We start from the raw sequence: 19,874 nt of genomic DNA on the forward strand, positions 1-19,874 counted from the left end.
CAAATAAAAAAGGCAAAATATTGCAAAAACAAATTATTTTATTAAGTGCAAAAACAAGCCGTAGGCAATAAATATATTAGCTCTGGTACATGTCCAAAGACTTCGGTGAGCATTCTCTCCAGAACATATTAAGGCAGTGAAATTATTCTGAACATACAGATTTAAAAAAAAAAGAAAAGAAAACAAGTGTCACACGTCCCCTTACACATGCTTGAAAAAATCTGGGACTTTACATGAATTTCAGTTTGGGCTCAAAGAGAATGTCTGCTCCGTTTGAGAGTTTACAACAGATAGAGTCTCTTACTTCGAGTTCTAGCACTCTGAATTCTAACAGCTCGTTCTGATCCTTTGCGTCTTGCATTTCGTTCTTCAGCTGGTTCTCTTCCATTTCCAGCCTGTAAATCTAGAGCAGAAACACCTGTGGGTTAACGGGTGGGAGAACCACTGTCTCTCACCAGGGACCGTAAGAATGTGTCCCCCGATCACAGACCCCCTCGGTGTTGGCCTGAGGACACAGGGGCTGTCACCAGGGGCAGAGTGGGAAGGGGAGGCTTTCAGCGAGTGGGTGAGGCAGGCCTTTTCTGCTCCGGGAGCTAGGGATGGCACAGACGGAGGCCGCGCCTGCTGCGCCCCTGCGGCCCCGAGCCTGGCCCAGCATGGGGGCCAGATATTTGCTGAATACACGAATGGTGGGGAAACTGAGGCATGGAGCAATTAAGTCCCTTCCCCAAGGTCAGTCATGGGGGAAGCAAGAGTGATCCCCGAGCTTGTCTGAGCTCTCTCCGACCCGGCCCCCCACTCAGCCCACCCAGAGTCCGGCCAGTTGCAGCAGGAAGGCACCCTGTACTCCCCAGAGGGCTCCTATGACGAGCCCGAATGGTAGCAGATCTCCCCAAAACACAGTCTGGGAAGGGGCCGGCCTGGGTCCCAACACCCCTGGGAGACCCTGGGCCAGCTACGCAGCTGTCGGTACCTTAGAGGCAAACAGCTGCCCCCCACTAGGCTGCCTGCGGTGAGACTAAGACAATGCATGGAAACGAGGGCCCCGGTGGGTCACGGTCAACTTTACTCCCTCCTGTCTCTACTGGGGTGGTACCGCCCCACCCCCGGGAGACATTTGGAAACAGTGTGAGAGCTTTCCGTGCCTCCCAGAATATAGCGAGCAGGACCAAGGATACAAAATCTCTCCCAACGCACGGGGCTGCCTCGCAGGACAATACCAGTCCTGTCCCAATGCCCAAGATGCTGTGGAGAGACACGGGACAATGAATGGCCACACAGCGGGCCAGTGCAGAGCTGGGACAGGGCCGCGGCCCCCCACCCAAGGGGGCAAGGCTGGGCTCGTCCAGTTGGGGCATTCTAGGATGCTTAGAAGCTACGGCCTAACCCAGGTCCAATTCCACTAGTACGGGAGGCACAGAACAAGCAAATCTATCGGGACAGAAAGTAGGTTGCCAGGGACTGCAGGGTGAGAGATGGGGAGTGACTACAAATGAGCACGAGGGATCTTTACAGGAGGCCGAAAATGTTCTAAACATTGTATGGTGGTGGGACTTCCCCGGCGGTCCAGTGGTTAAGAATCCACACTTCCACTACAGGGGGCACAGGTTTGATCCCTGGTTGGGGAACTAAGATCCTGCATGCCGTGCAGCACAGCCAAAAATTTTTTAAAAAGATAAAAATGGCATTGTGGGATGGTTGCATGACTCAGTAAATTCACTTAAAAAAAAAAAATCACTAATTGTTCACAAATAAGAAAAAAATAAAGCTAAGGTCTTGTCCCAAAGCTATAGATCTACTCGCCAAGCTGACTCCTTGAGAGAGCTCTGGCAAGTTCCTTGACCAGAAAGTTCCATGACCAGAGAGGGAAGGCCAGGCTCAGCTCTGCCAGCGCCATGGCCTCCGGTGCATGAACTGGACCATGACCGCCGAGGGCCTGCTCACCAACCAGTGCCTCAGGCCCCTGCACGGGGAGCAGGCAGGGGAGGAGGTCTGGAACCCAAGGCAATGGCAGAGGTGGCCTGGAAGCCCAGCGTCAGAAGGATGGGCGGCCCCCATCACGTCTGCAAGGTGCTCTAAACCAGCTCTGTGGACTCCGCCCCAGCGGACAGAACCAGGACCAGAGGCCGGGAGCCCCCAGGAGGGGCGTGGGTCAGACTCCCGCGGCCAGAGCAGGCCTCTGAAGTCCACGGGGACTCCATGATCCCCTGCGGCGGGGGTCAGGGTGTTTGTGCCACATACCTTTTCCAGCAAGTCTTGGTTTGTTCTGATGAGCAGCTGCTTCTCTTCAACCCATTTGGAATCCTAAGGAAAAGTACTAAATATGTTCATACTCATTGAAGCAAACAGACAATTAAATAACATATAAAGTGGCAGTGGGAAAGGTCACTTCATAGGAAACTTTCTATGAAAACGTCAGAGAAAAGGACAGCAGTTAGAACGATCGCATCATCCCTCAAAACCTGAAAAAGAGAACCAGCAGGTCTGTGGCGCATCCCTCCTCCACCTCTCACGTTCCTTGAAGCACAGGGAGCTCGTCTGTATCACTGACAGAAAAGCACCTGCACGCGACTGAGCCGGCCCCAACAGACCCTCCCCTGGCTTGTTCTCTGTGGCCCGCGGGCCAGCGTCCAGGCTGCGCCCCAAGGGTCTGCCCACACTCAACACACCTGGAGTCGTTATGGTAACACATTTCTGCTCATCCTAGACCCTCTGCCTGTGATGCCCTAACCAAGTCTCTTTGCCTGGACAAGTCCTGTCCAGAAAGTTCCAGGAGCACAAGGCACTAAGTCTGTCTTTACACCAGCATCCTGAGTGCCTAGCATGGTGCTTGGCACACAGCCGGTGCTCAATAAACACCAGGGGATGGATGAAGGAGTACACAAGGGAACTTTCTTCCTCCCTTCTTCTACCCAACATTATCACCCTGTGCCGTCCCTGGGTTGACACACGTGTAGGTCCCACGAGGCTGAGTCCCTGTGAGGACAGAGCCAGTTCCATTCATCTTTTTTCCTGTGGGAGGTTGTTGGCAACGTCCCTCCCATCTCTGTGCCCCTTTGCAACGTGACTCTGCAGCTCCTTCCATGGAGAGATGCATCTCTTCCTGCAACCTCGAGGCTGGGCGTGCCTGCAGCATGCTTTGGTGACTGGGATATTAGTGAATGTGACGCAGGCAGAGGTGTGTCATGTACTTGTGCTTTGGGGCCTGCCTTTTCTTCCTGCCCCCAGACCACCAGGTAAAGGAGCCAGTGTAGCTTCCTTAAGGATGAGAGACCATAAGAATCTGGCCAACAGTTGGCACCAATGCAAAGACAGGACAGACAGGCCACTTGGGGCCATCTATCCCCAATCGATCTACCAACAATGAAGCCTCTAGAATGATCCCAGGTGAGACCAGCAGCAGAACCACCAGCTGAGCCCAACCCAAACTTCTGACCCATAAAACTGTAGCCAAATACAATTTTTGTTATTGTAAACAACTAAGTTTTGGGGTGATTTGTTAGGCGGCAATAGCTAACTGATACATTATCCCACACACCAAGCACAGAGCCTGGCGCAGGGCAAGGGCTCTGGTAAGTGCTCACCAAATGAATGGCCATGTGCTCTGTCCCAAACTGGCCTCTTCATTTAGCAGGAACTGAGGGCAGAGCAGGCCCACAAACAGGGCCTAGCACCCTCAGGTAGGAGGTTAACTTATTCGTAGACTGTGGTCAGGTAAGGTACAACCTGTGAGCTCAGCCTGGAAGAGGGAAGCTGAGGTCAACGGCAGGTTAGGACAGGAGTCTGAAAACAGCTTCATCTCTCGCCTGGACTCCGCCCAGGCTGCTACTGAGTCTCCTTACCCCCCTTCCCCTATGTGTTAAGTATTATTATTAGCCCCATTTTAAAGATGAGGAACCTGAGGCACAAGAGACCACATAACTTGCCCAAGGCTGTGCAACAGGTCAGTGGTGGGGCTGGAATGTGGTGGGTTTGCTGCAGCGTGTGCCCTGCACTGCACTCCTGCCTCTGCGGAGGATTCTGGACCATGGTTACGTGACCAGCTCCCGAGGGCTGGCTGCTACCCTGTGCCCAGTCAGTCCTGCATAAATGCTGCCGCGGTGAGCTGCTCTGTGCAGGCTTGAGTTCTGGTTACTAGCCAGCTGCCTCCATTTGAATCTCAGTCACAACCTGAGCCCTCGTCCCACTGACTGGACACCAGAGTCAGTTCTAAGCCATCTGCTCTGTAGCTCTTCCTGAGCCCCCGTTAACCCTCCTGGAGTCTCTTACAACCCCTTCCCTTACACCCACCTCCCCACTCCCTGTGTCCCACCGTAGGGCCTCTAGTAGCCCGTGCCAGACCTCCTCAGGTCACCTCCTGCCCTGGGGTTGGGGCAGTGGTGCCACCACACACTCCACCTGCCCACACACTCCTTGGCACCCTCACAAGAGGCAGGAAACGTGCCTGTTTAGGCTGAGGAGTTGAACAGCCTCTCCTGGCCCCTGTCGAGGAGGATGTGCTGTGGATAGGCCAGTACAAGATGGCACTGCCTCCAGTGCTGGATCCCTGAGTGACCACATGGAGCGGAGACCCTCTGCCTACAGGAGGACAGGCAGCGCGTCAAGCAGGACAGAAACCTTGTGGTAAGCCACTGAGAAGTCCCGGTTATCTCTTTCCACAGAGAGCCTTCTGACGTGGAGAGCACGGCCCACCCGTACTGACCTCCGGGTTGGTGTTGCTTTTAGATGCTACCCTCTGAGAGGCTGGACCTCCACCCAGAGCCCCTCAGGGTCCCCCCACCCCAGGGGATGGGTCTGGGCCCAGGTTTTGCCTCTCTACTGTGTCCTGCTGTCAACATATGCAATGAATTCAAATTCAGAGAATTCAGGCCTAACCAAATTCAGAGAAAGCGCAAACGGAGGTGACTCTAATCTGAGAAGCTCGGGGCCCAGATCTTTATGTGGCAGTCACAGCATGGAATCCCGAGGCCGCCTCTGCCTGCCATCACTCAGAGCTAGCTGCAGGTACCAGTTCTTTTCCACAACTGAATCTTTATAGGCAATGCCAGCTTTTCTTCCAGATTCAAGTCAGAAAAGATTTTGGTGACCACTTTACTTTTGGAATTGTCTCCTATTCTTGTGCATTTGACAAACAAACAAAGAAAAAGCCAAGTCAGGATCTCATAACATGTCTGATTTTTAAAAACTTGGTAAAGAGGCACGTGAGCTGGGATATTCTCGCCTGGGCTCTGCTAGTGTTTTTTTCTCTTGTCTCCGCAGTGAACGATGCAGATCCACAGAATAGTCCCCTTGGCACCAAGGCCCCAGGGACACCACCAAGGGAACAGAAATGTAAACAGCCACAGAGCACGTGACCATTTCTGCTTACCTGTCCCTTCTCAACCAGTAACTTCTCCAGATCTTCGATTTTGGCCTGACACCTCAGCAGATCAGCTTGGAGCTGTTCCCGAGTCTGGAATGAAAAAGACCAGGAAGTGAGCACGTCACCCTGGATGGTGACAGGAGAGTGGAAAGGACCAGGCTGCAGGATCCAGTCCTAAGAAACGGGTCCTTTTTTAGGAGCACACGTGCAAACCGGCCTTGTTCCTCTGTCACCTACAGGTATGACGTGTGTAAGAACTGCAAGGCCTTGAGAGGCCGTCAGTGCTACCCCCTCAGTTTAGAAATGTCTGCAGACTGGAGAAGGGGCCAGTTTCTTCACTCACGTCAGGTCCCAGCCCAGCTGACCAAGTGCAGTGGCTGCATCACGAATGCCAGCAACACTTTCACAGTTGCTTAGCCCATCTCGTGGGCCTTTGCCACCTAGAACAAGGGCTGAATTCCAAAATACCCCAAGGACCAGGCAGGTACTATAAAGAAGGGAGCCAACTGGGTGTGGGGTAATAGGGAGTGGTGGGGACTGTGGCAAACCGGAGGCACATGTCCCATCTCAGGGGGACTGCCACTCAGCGGTTGTGGCCAAATGGGACTACGTGGAACGGGAAGCCCCGTTCTGCCAGGTGTTCTGAGCTCTCGAGAGAAGCCAGGAATTGGGATTTCTATGTGAAATCTCCTGACTTTTAAATGCTGCAAGTAGATGAAATTTTTAATGAAAACCACGATTCAGCCCAAACCACTTCCAGCAGTATACCTCCTCCAATCTATCAGTTACAGGCGGAATGCTGCTGTAGCACTAGAAGCTTCCTTCTGCCAGCCTCACTCGCCACCTCCCACCTCATGGGGCTGTTGTGGGAATGAAACGGGAACGTGCTGGGGTGAAACGCTGGCCCCAGCGGGTGGGCTCCCTGGAAGTCCCCCTCGCCTTCAGAAGGAATGGCCAGCAGACCCTGGTCTGTGTGACTCCTGAAGGTGGGGTGATGGCCAGTGAGTGGACGTTACTAGAAGGCAGAGCTCAGCCCAGCACGAAGGCTGGCGTGGCCGACCTGGGTGTCCAACAGAGTGCCGTGTGGGCTGGGACACCCCAACCGTCTCTGCCTGGGCTCCTTACGGACATTCTTGAGGGCTCCTCAGCCAGGAGGGAGGGAAGTCTGTTTAACAGTGAGCCTGATTTCATCATTGAGTCTTAAATTCTGAAACCGTTCTTGCCAATGGACGGTGCACACGACACGTGTGAGATGGCAGCGTTTCTTCGGCGAGTTCCACTGTTACACTGAGGATGGGCAGGTAGTTCCCGTCCGGTTTGCTAAACACTGGAATGTTGCCACGGCAGAGGCTGTTAGGCGCCCCCATCCCCGCTCAGCACCCCTGCGGAATCCCGATGCCGGAAAGGGCACGAGCCACCCGGCCTCTGCCCAGCCGCTCGCCGACCCGCCCGCCGCACCTACCCGGGCCTCTCGCTCGGCGTCCAGCGTCCCCCCCACCTGCTCCTGAAGCAGGGCGTAGGCTCGCTGCAGGGCCTGGTACTCCCTGGTCAGCTGGCAGAACCTCAGGTCAGCCTCTTCTCGGGTTGTAGTCTTAACATCATGGAAAAGAAAAGCACGAGGAAGTGCGTGACTTGACGTGAACTGCGGTGCCAGGGTCAAGTCAGGCAAAGCGCATGTCCAGATCTCACTACTGCTGCCAACAGTTACATAATGACCCGGTCACTGCCACGACCTAACTGGAACTCTGGAGTGAAGGGCTCGGGGAGAAGACGCCTCCTCTGCCGTCAGCGCCCTTCCCAGGAGCTCCCTGAGCCCCGGGAATCACTGAGTCATGTGCAGGCGAGCAAGGGTGAGCCCGCCCCGACTGCACGGGTGAGCATCTACGTTGTAAAGGGCGCCCCTCCCACCCAGCACGAGGAGCCCTCCTCATTCTGGGAGTTTCTCCTAAGGAAACCACCACTCAAAGGGCATCGCTGCAGTTGTGAGAAACTGGAATCCGTGTAACACCTCTCATCGGGGCCTGTTAGCTTAGGCATGCAGATGCGTGAGGATGTGCTCGTGACAGAGGGTGATGTGCAACACGGTGTTTGGTGCCGAAAGAGGCCTGTTACACATTCTTGGTGAAAAGAGCAAATCAAAAAGCACGTGTCTGACGTGATCATGTTTCATGGGGTTTCCTGAGTGAATGCCACCAGGTGGGGGAGAGTGAAGCTGTTCTTCCCTCCTTTGTGGCTCCAGCTCACCAGAGCCGCGGTCACGGACGCGGCTGTGCACAGATGGAGGGTCAGGAAAGTGTGAGGGCGCTGAGCCACGATGAGAGGCTCCAGGTGGCTTTCACTCTGCTCTTTACCCTTCTCAGTGCTGCTTGGGTCCTCTCCTACAATGATATGCCATCTTCATATATGGGTGGTGTGTGTGTCTGTGTGTGTGCACGCATGTGCGTGTGTGAGCACAGGGGGATGAGGAACAGACCGCCACTCGGCGGTTTTAATGACAAAGGGTAAGCAACAACGCAGTGGCCACAGATCTCCTGTGTGAAAGCCGTGCTGGGGAAGCAAGGGGTCCCCACGTGCTGCCAGCGCCCCATCACCATCCTCGGAACCTGTGGCAGTGGGGACCACGTTTCCTGGACGCTGGGCTGTGATCTCACACGTCCTGCGGGGTTCACGCCTCACAGCGGGAGCGATGCCTGCAGCGGCCAGAGGCGCGAGGCGTCCTACAAGCACCCCCGGGGTGAGGTCCGCTTACGTCGTCCAAGTCCTCCTCGGGCGTGGCCGGAGCCCTGTCCGTCCTGTCTGTGTTGCAGGACGTCTCTGACAATGTTTCCGAGTCCACAGACTCCTCGTCAAATCCAAAAAATGTTTCCACAACATGCTTCTGTAAAAGGCAATTTGCATGACGTGAGGAGGGGACTCAGAATCACCTGGATACTCCGTCCCGTCTTCCCCGGGGCAGAGGGGGCTACGATGGGCATCTGGGCCAACAGGGCATCCCAGGAGGTGGGTGGTAGGGTCTGTCTGTGATTGCCGGGGGAGAAAGGGGGCGCCAAAGGTGGTCAGAGGGTGGAGGGCTGCCGCAGAGCATGCTGGCCCAACCCTGGCTCCAGGCTCATGAGCTGATGACCTTTTGCAAGTCAGCCACTTGGCCCTTCTGAGCGCCAGCTACTTCCTCCATCGGACAGACGTGGGACCCCCCACCTCACCTGTGGGCACAAAGTGAGGCCACCAAGCACGGTGCCCAGGGCAGTAACAGTGAGCAGCATCCTTGCTGTACTGAGGAGGGGAGGGGAGGGGGAGCCACGTGAGATGTGGTGCTCTAGACCAGGCACAGGGAAAGGCGGTGAGGCAGAGCGTCCTCGGGTGGACCCTGGGACTCCGGCTGGACGAGTGTGGGCCCCAGGTCCTCACCAGACGTTCCCCGTGAGGCAATTTTAGTTTAACTGTTTGTCATGGAAAACTTGGAACACTTACAAAATGAGAAGGAAGAGTGTAACAGACCCACATACACCCAGTATTCAGATTCAGAGGCAATTTTAAATGCTCTGTGTGCTGGCCTCCCGGTTACCCTGCCCAGCACTTCTCCCACCCCAGATATCACAGGAGATGGGGCTTCATTCACTCATTTATTCATTCATTCAGCAAACACCTGACTGAGCGCCTTCTATGGGTCAGACACTAGGTTGGGCCTGGGGGCTGCAACTAGACCAAAACCAGGCCTGGTCCCTACCACAAAGAGCTTCTGTCCCCTGGGGCCGCAGATGTCAACTCACAATCACCAGATCAACATCCCTCGTCCTAGAAACACTGGCACTTTTTTTCCCCAAAATAGCCCCTGAGAGGGACTTTTATTTGTTTTTACAATCAATCAATGCTCTTGACCATGAAGAAAGAACTATAACGAAATCCAGAGCCAAGCCCAGGCTCCTACCCGTTCATCTGAACCGGCTCCTCCCAGATCCGCACCCCCCCACCCCGTAACACACAGAGGGAGGGGTCAGGGCGCTCCCCACGTGCACAGGGCACCTCCCACTCTGCTGGAGCTAATGCTTGTGTACAATCTCACGTGCCCAAATGTAAGAAAAATGTGGCTGGTGCCACCATCAGTAACGTGATTAGGAAATAATTCAGAATCAGGAAGGAAGAAGAAGGGGGGCTCCTGTGTCATCTTGTACGGTTAGTGTCTGTCATGAGGCTTTGCTGGAGGCACCTGACCACCGCTGTCACCCACAATGGCTTTGCATTTGGCATTCGTGTTTCTGCAAACTGCTTTCACCCTGTGCTCCTTTTTGTTTATTTAATACAGGAGGGGCACGTACTGCCCCGTGAAATCCCAAATAATCTCAACAGCTCCATGGGTGGCTGGTGGACACGCCCAAACCAACTGTTCCCACAGTCTAACGTGCTTGTCACCAGCAGCTCCATACTTTTAGTTCCTCAGGCCAAAAACCTAGGTTCCCCCCGCCCGACTCGCCCCCCATGTTCCACGCCTCTGGGAGAAATCCTGTTGGCTCCATCTTCAGCCCAGAATCCAATCCTCCAGGAACCAGCGCCTCCCTCCTGGCCCAAGCCACCATCATCTCTCACTGAAATTTTAAAAACTGCCTCCTACTGTCCTTCCGGCTCCTGCCCTTGTCCCATAACCTGGTGGTCAGATGAACTATTTTGAAACAAGAGTCAGGTTGTGTTGGTCCTTTGCTCAAAGCCCACTGGCTCTGCACCACACCTCAGTAAAAACCAACATCCACACTGCAGTCCACAGGCCCTGCAGGACCCGCCTCCTACTCTGCTCTGGCCTCATCCCCTTCACCACTGGGCTCCAGCCACACTGCCAAGCACACCCCTGCCCCTTCCACATGCCTGCTCCAGGGCCTTTGCACTGCCTAGATGCTCTTCTCCAGAACGCACAAGGCTCTCTCCCTCCCTTCCCTCAAGTCTTCGCACAAATGTAACATTAAAAAAGACCTCCCTGACCACCACATCAAAGTCCTGACTAACCTATCCCCACCCCAGCCTCTGTTCTCCTTCCTTCATTTTTCTCCATAGTGCTCATCACTACCTAACATAAGACATATTTTGCTTATGTGTCTATTAGCTGTCTCTCTCCTCTAGAATATAAGCCCTATGAGGACAGGGATTTTGCTCCATGAGGGCGAGGATTTGGGCTCTTCTGTTCCCCACTGTAGCCCAGGACCTGACACACTCAAGAAATACCGGTTGTTCAATGAGTATTTGCAATGAACTCAACGCCAAACAAACTTGTTTACCCACAAATAAGTGTCGGGTTTGCACATGACCTCCCTTCCCTCATTCATGCAGCCAGCATCAGCTGGGCCTCCACCTGACTGTGCACCCCAGGTGCGTCCACCATGTAGCAATGTGAGGCCCTATTAGGCTCCTTTCTGAGGGGAGGTTGGAGGAGACAATCCTACACTCAAATCCCCCCTGCCCCTGGGTTGAGAAACCCCACCTGAGTTCAAGTGTCAACGATGTTCCAGATGTTCCATCTCCGGGGAGCTGTGGCTATGACATCTGATGGCGGATGCATTTACAGCGCTCAGCTCCTCTGCGCACACGCAGTTCACCCGAGCCCCAGGCTCCTTATTTTTCTGGGCAGCCACTCAGCTGACCTCATTTCTTGTAAACACTGCTAACTGCTAGGCCTCTGGGGACAGGCCTGTTGTGCTGAGTGGCAGTGAGCCGTGATGCGGGGAGGGCCCTGCCTGGCACACCGATGGAGCCCCAGGAAACGTCAAGCCTCACAGTCTCTGCACGACCAGGATGCAATGCTGAGTGGTGGTCACTCACCGCAGGCGTCATGGGCCATTCTGGGAGGCGATGACTCAATGTTCCATTACCTAGGATAACCCGCTTTTCGAAAACTTGCGGGACTGCGAGTTAAGTACTCAATTACTGAGCCCTAATACAGTGTATTAACTACAGACGCTGCAGCCGTGCATTTAAAGCAGACATGCCCAGACCCAAGTGGAGCCCCCTGAAGTATCATGTGGCCCCAGAGACCAAGAACCCTAGGAAGCATTCTGCAGTGAGGGAAGGAGGAAGCAGCTCTGAGGGTGGGGATCAAACACAAAAGGACATTCAAATTATACCCCTATAATCAGAAAGGAGACGAATCCACAAATACACAGCACACACAATTTCCAGGGCAGCAGTGAGCTGACTGTGACCCGAGCCCCACCTTGTATAACATATGGGTGAGGTTAGTTAGTTTCCTCCGAGGGTTAGTTTTTTTAAGTGACTGTATTATATGGGAAGCCAGAATGTATTATGTATATTTATGCCTTTATTAATAAAAAAAACAAGATAGAAAAAGACATTTTAATGTTTCAAGTGAAAATCTGGTGGCTGTCTTCTTGGGAGACGAAGCAACCCTGCCTTCCACTGCATTTTCGTATACACAAAATAACACACCAGTCTCCAAGGAATGAGAGGAAAATCACCTGCAAATACTGTTTCCTCAAATGCTCGGCTCATAATGGGCTTTTAAAAAAAGTCAAGCATGAAAGAAACCGTCGATTTTTCGGAGCCTCCATCATTCAAAGATTCCCCGGGAATTTCTTAAGAAAAGACACTTCAGGAGCATAAAATTTCCATCTTTGCCCATTCCAAGTGCATTTTCTATATAGAAGGGGCCCACTCCTCCAGACTTCTACTTTCTTTACCACCAAAGTCTTGCCTTGCTGACACCTTTTTACTAACTAATCCAAATGCTTGAAATGCAGTTTGGGCAAAAAATGACAGAAAAATAAACATTTCTTCTCCATTTACATGCTGAATAGATGCTCGTTCTTAGCAGATCACATGGGATGGAGAGGAAAAGGGGAGGCACCTCCCAAATAAACAACCCCTCAACTGACTCCAGCCTCTCTCAGCCTCCTCTCTCCTCATCTGTGTCATTCCCAACAATCGTGGTCATAGGAAGGAGCTCCCCAATCATAGCCACTTACTTTCACATGGCCACAACCAATCCCCCAAAGCTGGCCACTTACCTTCATGCTTATAGGTCATCTCCTGGCAGCCAGAAAAGTACAGGCACACCAGGGCACAGAGACAGAGGAAAAAGGAGAAGTATAGCACAAAGAGGATATACTCCATGGCGGGGAGGGGCTGCAGGACCCGCTAGCCCATGTGTGTCGAGGGAACCGAAAGCCACATCATTGCCATCAATTTCCAGGCCTCTCTCAAGTCCTAGGAGGAAGCACCGATTCTTCCCCAGAGCATTCTCCTTCCCTCGACCACACAAGCCCACTGTCTTCCTTCTCTACTGCAGAGTTCTGGGAATGAAGATACTCCAGAAGATGCACCTTTATTAAAAGGGATGCCAGCTCTGGGGCAGATCCGTGGGCTGAGGGGAGCTGGTTTCCAGGGGCCGGGCCTGGGCGTGTCAGTCACAGAGGACGGCCTCCAGGCTGGCTTATTCTCTGGGGGCTTTCCTCCCAGACCCCAGGTTCCCTGAGCCGCCCTGCTGTCGGGGCCATTCCATGGGCCCGGGTCCCTGGATGATCGCAAGGGCCCCCGGGAACAGCGCTAGCAACTGTGAAGCCGAGAGAGGCTTCTTCAGGACCACAGTCCAAAACGGGGAGGCTTGGGAAATTTCTCTGTTGATCCCCGTCCACCCTGTACGCGCCCCGGACTAGTTAAACTCATGGGTTCTCAGCAATTCTTCTGTAAGTATTTGTTTTTATCATTTATACGAACCGAAACAAACCATCATCCAACAGAAAAAGTGCAACTAGAGAGGTCTTCAGTTTCCCACCCGTGTGGCACCTACAAGGGCCTCGTGTTTCTTGCAGAAGCTTCTCTAGGCATAAGATCAAAAGAAAAAAACCCTCCTAGTGGAGGGTTTTAAAAAGGGCATATTTTACCATTAAAAAGTAAAAATTCTGTAATTTGAAAGGTAGTAAAGCAACATTAAAAGGTAGTAAAGCAACATTAATTCACAAAAGAAAAAATATACATAGCCAAGTTCATATATATTTTAACTTCAATAATGTGTGATACTCTGCTCCTTTCAAAGTAGCCATGGTATGAGCTGCGTAACCATGTCATACTAGGCAACTTAGTGCTAAGTCTTTAAGTCATCTTTCCAAATGAGCTGCCACCCAGGCAGAGTTGGGACTGGTTCAGGCATGGGCCTGTGACCAGGCTGAGCTAAGGAGCACCAGCCCTGGGGCTTTTGCTGGAACCACTGAGGAGAGACATCCTCTGACCACAAAGGTTGCTAGACAGGTATAATGCCAGCCTGAAGCTGCTAAAGCTGTTTGGGCCACCACATGGGAGAGCCTGCTTGAGAAAGAGGCCAGCCCAGAGGAAAGTACACTTGAAAGATGGAGATAGACAGGTACCTGGCAATATCGTGTGAGCATCTGTATCCAGCCGTGCCTGAAACCAGTCTAAACTTCTCAGTTATATAAATTTTTTTCTTTGTTTAAATGACTTTGAGTTTTTGACGCTAGCAACAGAAAAAATCTGGGCTAATGGGGAAGAGGGAGATAATCCTAGAAATCAAGTCATCTGCAAACTGTTGAGTTCTGCGATAAGCCTAAAGACCGATTTCTCTCTGAGCTGCTCTACACATGAACCCTCAAGAAAAACGAAAGACAACCTTTGCCTTGCAAGCGGATTCCTGGTTCTGTGGACACCATGACACGCGTCTAGTGGGGCTGCCTCCTGGACCTACTTAGACCCACTTTTGCTGGAAGCTCCTCAAGAGTGGAGGCACCCCCCTGCACCCATCACCTGACGCTGTGCCTGGCCCAAGGCAGATGCACCACGGATGATGGAGCAGTGGCGAGAGAGATGCGGGGATGGGAAGGGCTGAGAGCTGCACCGCCTTGGCCTTCACCACCTAGCCCACTGTAGACACGAGCCACCGCAGGCCTTGGGCAGGAGGCAAGCGGGACCAGGTCCCAGAAGAAATGGGGAACCAGTGGAGGGTTTCTAAGAAGAAGGTGGCAGGGTCAGACTTGTGCCGTAAAAAGATCGTTCTGACAGCTCTCGGGGGAGGAAGATGCTGGAAGCAGGGGAGCAGCCAAGGAGCTGTGGCAATAACCCCAGGACAGCAGACGAGGGCCCAAAGGAAGGTGGTGGAGACAGATGAGGAAGCAGAGGCCTAGAGGGGAGGGTCTGGAATCAGGGAGCTTTGCCTCAAGCCCCTCAGCACTGGGTCTGGGGTCCCCTCCTAACGCCAGGCAGGAGGCCAGGAGCTGCAGACCCGCCTTTCAGCTGGCTCCTCTCCGAAGACTGAGTCTCACCCCCATGCTCACTCCCAGTGTTGGGGTTTCCTGCCCTGCTAGAATACATTGCCTAGAACCACCATCACTTCCTGTCTATTCCAACGTCTTCGGGTACAGCCTGGATGTCCCCATGGGCGTTGCTATGCGGGATGAGGTGCCCTGGGCAGGCCCTGCAGCCAGGTCAGGCCCCCAGCTCTGCTTTCTCTCCTCCCTCCATTGCCCAGCAACCTACAATGCTGCCCCAGGTCAGGACAGTGCAGACTACGTGTGCGGCTAGCTACTCAGCTGCCCTGTGCCTTCAAAATCGTCCCCATGTTTTATCTCCAGGACCCAAATCTTTTCCCGAGTCCTTTACCAAACGGGCCCAAAAACCCCGTAGGCGGCACCTGGAGCAGCTCCTGGGGGCCTCATGTACTCCTGATGTAGAGCTCAGCCACCTGCCTGACCAGGTTATGGTGGAGGGAACAAGCGACAGGGGTGCTGCCCAGCCTGGAAGGGACAAGCCCTTGTCCCTTCCAGGGAACGAAACACCCAGCGAAAGCCCTCGGCTGCACGTTGCCACGTGGGGAGCCTCACAGACCAGCAGGACTGAAAGGAAGAATAGCTCACTGAGTCAATGTGATCGAGCCCCACTGTGCGGGCCGGGTGCTGTGCTGGGAGCTGCTCATAACTGGACGAACGAGGCAGGATCCAGCCCTCTCGACACTCAGAGGCTGATGACAGAACCATGGGGAAGGGTTGTACAGGAACAAAGTCAAGTGGAAACAACCAGAAAGGGGAAAAAAGATTCCTATGGCTACTTAAAAATGGGAAATGTATTCACATGATGGTAAGTGCCTGGCATCCAGCCAGGCTAAGGTATGGCACCCTGGCTTCTGTGCCAGAGCAGCTGCTGGCACCCTGGTCCTTCCCTTCACAAGGCCGCAGGCTTGGCCTTGGAGGCACAAGGTCAAGTTTGGATAGGCCCTAGGTGTCCTATCAGAATGGATGCAGGAGCCACTGACCAGGAGTGACCTATCAGAAGCTCCCCAGGTGTGAAGTGTGTCCTGGTGACAGCAGACCCCTGGTCCATTTGGGAGAGGGGACCACAGGGCAGATCCTTGAACCCAAGGAAGGGCCTATTCTCAGGTGGTGCTTTGATGTTTCCCAACCTCCCCTCAAGGGATGGCTGCTGTCTACAGGGCATCGAGATGTCACCTCACTGCTACCTGAGACTGTCTCTCTCTAAAAGATGGTGACGTGAATTAGAGTGGGGGGAGGGGAGGGGCAGGGCCTGGGAACCTGCATCTAAAAGGCCCTCCAAAAGAAACCTACTGATTTAAGATGAAGGGAGAAAAAGAAATTATAATTTATTGATCCCTGACGACACAACAGACATGGAACCAGAAGCTTCATTTAATCTCATGGATGTGATGTTCATTGTAAGAACCAGGAAACCGAGGTTCCCAGAGTTCAAGGCCACACAGCTAGGAGCCAGTGTGACCCTCATGCTGTTCCAGGCTACGGTTTCTGAGCCTCAACCAAGATCCCAGCCCCACTTTCAAGGTGCGTGAGCAAACTGCACTAATTTTAGCCATTCTTCATGCGCCCAGCTCTCTCCTAAGACACAGCTCTTCGCTGCCAGGCCGCACGGGCTGACCCCCTATCACCCGCCACTCCATGGCGGGGCTCTGATTCCAGTTAGGCCCTGATCAGACCTTCCGAAGAGCAAGTCCCCCTCCCTGGCCAGGGCCCGAGGAACCGCTCAGGGTCCCTTCTCCTGCAACCTCCACCCGGGGCTGAACTAGCAGGGTCCCCGGGCAGGGACAGCCAACACCAGTCTTGTCCCCAGAAGCCCCATGAGACAGGTCAGCAGCCCTTGGGGACAGGATGGTCCCCTGGAAGATGAGGGCTGGCATCACTGCTCTGCCCTCAGCACTTCTGCAGCAACTGGGCTGTGGGTGTGGAATTAGAGGAGCCCCTTCGGGGGAACTGCAGAGTCCAGGGAGGCTTGCAACAGCCAGAGAGCAGGGATGGCTGGCAGACTTCCAGAAAATTCTGGAAACTTCAATGCGTTCACTGTGACACTGTGTCATGCAAGGACCCGGACAAAGTGGTAAAGTGTGTGGATGCATAAGGGACAGAGTGCGATGGAGGCATTTAAGGAGAGAAAAGAAAGTACTGAATCCCTGCGGCCTGTGGAAAGAAGGAAGGGAAGTTGCCCAGCTTGAGAGGCAGCCCTGTGGAATTAAAAACCTAACTGGGTCCCCGATGGACCCAGATATATATCCCATCCAGCCCCGGACAAGCTGGGATTGAGTAGAAGCATAAGGGAAACAGCTGTACACTGAACCTTGAGAAAAAGAAAGATGCTGGTGGGTCATAGTAAGTGGGAAAGACCCTGAATCAGGTCAAGAAATTTTCCACAGAAGTTCCCAAACTCCGCCTTCCAGTGGCATAAAACTATTGCAATTACAGTGACCAAACATCCCCATCCTGAGAAGACCCAGTGTCAGGCAAATGTATTTTTCCAGTAAAAGCAATTTGTTTATTGAGTCAACAACTATTTAGGGCCACCCACTCTGTGCCAGGCAGCGACCAGGACATGGTGAGCAGGACACAGATGCTGCCCTCCTTGCCTGCTGTACATGCAAGCCTAGCAAATCCTAAGCCCATTCTAGGCCTTTGTAAAGTTTCTTCCCATAGACACATTCAGAAACAGGAAAAGGGGAAACATAATCTTCTCTTATTCCAGGCATTCTGATAAGGTTTGAAAAATATAGTTACAGCTCCAAAGTGGGTTTCCTGAAAACCTTTCTGGGGTATATGAGGCCACAGCACATCCAGTTTATGCAACAAACTGAACACCTGTAGATTGTCGCTTTTTAAACATATGTCCTGTGGTGAAAATGGCATTGGTGTACATTACTGGCAACTGTGCAAAATGACGCAACCCTTCTATAAAGCAGGGGTGGGGGGCTGGGGGCGAATGTTCTTGGCTGAAGCCTTCACACCCACTGACCCACATTTCGACTTCTGGGAATCTACCCACGGGAACGATCCAAACTATGGACACAGTTTTCTGGACAAAAGGAGTTCGCGGTGGCAACATTTACAGAAGCAGGAAGTCCAGGAAGACGGAAAGGGTGGTCACCTAATGAGATGTTCAACACTCAGGGAATCCAGCAGAACTGGCCCGTGAAGAGTGGTCTGCTAAGTACAGACACATTTATTGCAGCATTATCCACAACCGTGAGGAGCTGGAAGCAAACATGCCCAGCAGACACAGGACAGTAAACAAATTTATAGCCCATCCACTCAATGGATTATGTAGCCATGAACATTCATATTTATGATGACAGCATCATAACATGGATAAATGCTTTATAGTATAGTAGTAAGTAAAAACCCAGGGTGCAAAAGTGTATTCTACAATTACAGTTACATTATTAAAAAAAAATGGAAGCAGAGTGAGGATGGCGGAAGCGGAGACTGCACTAAAATGCCAACACTGATTGCACTGGGGAGGTACGGCTGTGATGGACCACTTGTCTCCCAGATAGTCGACAATGTGGTTATACTACTTCCATAATAAAATATGTATATTTAAAAATAACCAAGTTCTGCTGAACCACTTCCCTTTTCTAAGTTTCTAATGTCAGTGCATAGAGATTTGCACCTCGTTCAACTTCACTTGGTGGCACGAGCTTGGGCCTTGGAGTCCGAGACTAGAGTCTGAAGGTCAGCCTTGTCAATTACTTTATCTCTTTGACTCATTTCTAAATTTTATATCTATATACTTCCTGTAACTTTAAAATGAAAAAAATAACACCAATCTCACAGGGTTGCTATGAAGATTAAATGAGACGGTATAAATAACCACTTCTCCATGTGTCCAAATTCGGTCCACAGATATATTTTTATTTGGCCCACAGAGTGTACTATAAACAATTTGCACCAATATTTACAACCCTTAGATTTTACATAAAGGTGTTACGGGTTGAACTGAGTCCCCCCAAAAAGATATGTTAAAGTCCTAACCCCCCAGTACTTCAGAATGTGACTTCACTTGGAAATAAGGTCATTGCAATAATATGAGGGCACACTGGAGTGGCATGGACCCCTATGTGACTGGTGTCCTTATAAGAAGATAGCCACGTGATACAGAGACATACAGGGAAAATGGCACATGACAACAAAAGCAGAGATTGTGGTTATGCAGCTTTAAGACAAGGAAAGCCAAAGATTGCCAGTAAATCACCAGAAGCTAAGATGAGGCAAGAAAGGATTCCCCTACAGGTTTCAGAGGGAGCATGGCACTACTAACACCTTGATTTTAGATTTTTAGACTCCAAAACCTTGAGATAACACATTTCTATTGTTCTAAGCTACCCAGTTTGTGGTACTTTGTTACAGAAGCCCTAGGAAACTAATGCATAAGGAGTCCCACTTCTCTTGAATGAGTGGAATATCTGATACCACCTGGCTCACTTTCTTATAGCAGCTAATATTCTGGGCCCAGTTTTCCACAGTCCCCACCACTCCCTACTGTCACCCTGACACCAAAGCCATATATCTGTGATCATTCAGTAAGACATCTGCACTGTTGTTTTCTTTATAGGAGGGAAATATTTCTCTACAACCATATCTCTACCAAAAGATAAACCATGAGGGGCATCTGGTTCCATAAAAAGGAGAACAGGCCCACATCTTCATGGAAGTGAAAAATGTTTACGGGTATTAATGCAAACTAAGTCCTTTTAAAATACCAATTTGCTCTTTTACTTTCCAGCCTGGTCCCTGTGGGCATCTGAGTTTTCCAAACCCAGCTCTGCTCTCCTCACTGGACGTTTGGACACCATCTCCATAAAATGGGCAAAACCACGTTTTCCAAAAAGAACGCATTCTGTATCATTCCAAAAAAGCCCAAAGCTCCTGGTTTTTCAAAACAGGATATAGATGTTATAAACCAAGACTAAGTATCTTTTAAATCCTTCAAAAGGTCTAAGTATTTATGTTTTTAATTTTGGGTGAGCATCCCCTGAGGCCTAAATACAGAATTCATCTGTAAATTTTCCATGAATAAATTACAATAAGCAGGCCCACGCTGCTTTGAGAGGTAGTTGTAACAGGTTTTTCACCATCGAATATGCAGAGATGTGAGTGTGTCTGCCTTTAGGGCTCCTCTGTGGATTGCTCGTTTCTCCCCCACGCCTGGACCATCCGCCCTGCAGACCCTGGCATGGAGCCAAAGCAGGGCAGCTGCGCCATCGCACGCT

General features: G+C 51.9%; 2 protein-coding genes across 4 annotated transcripts in view; both read right to left on the reverse strand.

Moving 5' to 3' along the window:
* Positions 1–20: 20 nt before the first annotated feature.
* LOC309661262 (janus kinase and microtubule-interacting protein 1) overlaps positions 21–19,874 on the reverse strand; it is a 99,459-nt gene continuing 79,605 nt past the window's right edge. For all 3 annotated transcript variants that reach the window (XM_082462847.1, XM_082462848.1, XM_082462849.1), the window contains exons 9-13: positions 8,112–8,240; positions 6,825–6,953; positions 5,369–5,452; positions 2,242–2,304; positions 21–403 (exon numbers count right to left, since the gene is read on the reverse strand). In XM_082462847.1, coding sequence (XP_082318973.1) covers positions 230–403; positions 2,242–2,304; positions 5,369–5,452; positions 6,825–6,953; positions 8,112–8,240 — 579 coding nt within the window. In that variant the 3' untranslated portion in view covers positions 21–229. The remainder of the gene's footprint in view (positions 404–2,241; positions 2,305–5,368; positions 5,453–6,824; positions 6,954–8,111; positions 8,241–19,874) is intronic.
* On the reverse strand, positions 8,152–19,859 carry LOC309661357 (uncharacterized protein). The gene is made up of 2 exons (XM_082463096.1): positions 12,370–19,859; positions 8,152–8,240 (listed from the first exon to the last, which is right to left on the reverse strand). The coding sequence occupies exons 1-2, from the start codon at positions 12,473–12,475 to the stop codon at positions 8,209–8,211; spliced, it is 138 nt and encodes a 45-aa protein (XP_082319222.1). The 5' UTR covers positions 12,476–19,859; the 3' UTR covers positions 8,152–8,208.

This window comes from Balaenoptera physalus (genome assembly GCF_965194825.1).
Source record: "Balaenoptera physalus genome assembly, chromosome: 5".
NCBI lineage: Eukaryota > Metazoa > Chordata > Mammalia > Artiodactyla > Balaenopteridae > Balaenoptera > Balaenoptera physalus.

Coding starts and splice junctions, on each gene's coding strand:
- LOC309661357 (XM_082463096.1), bottom strand. CDS start 12,475: ATGGAGTATATCCTCTTTGTGCTATACTTCTCCTTTTTCCTCTGTCTC. Junction 8,241..12,369: donor GATGACCTATAAGCATGAAG/GTAAGTGGCCAG, acceptor TGCCTTTTACAG/AAGCATGTTGTGGAAACATT.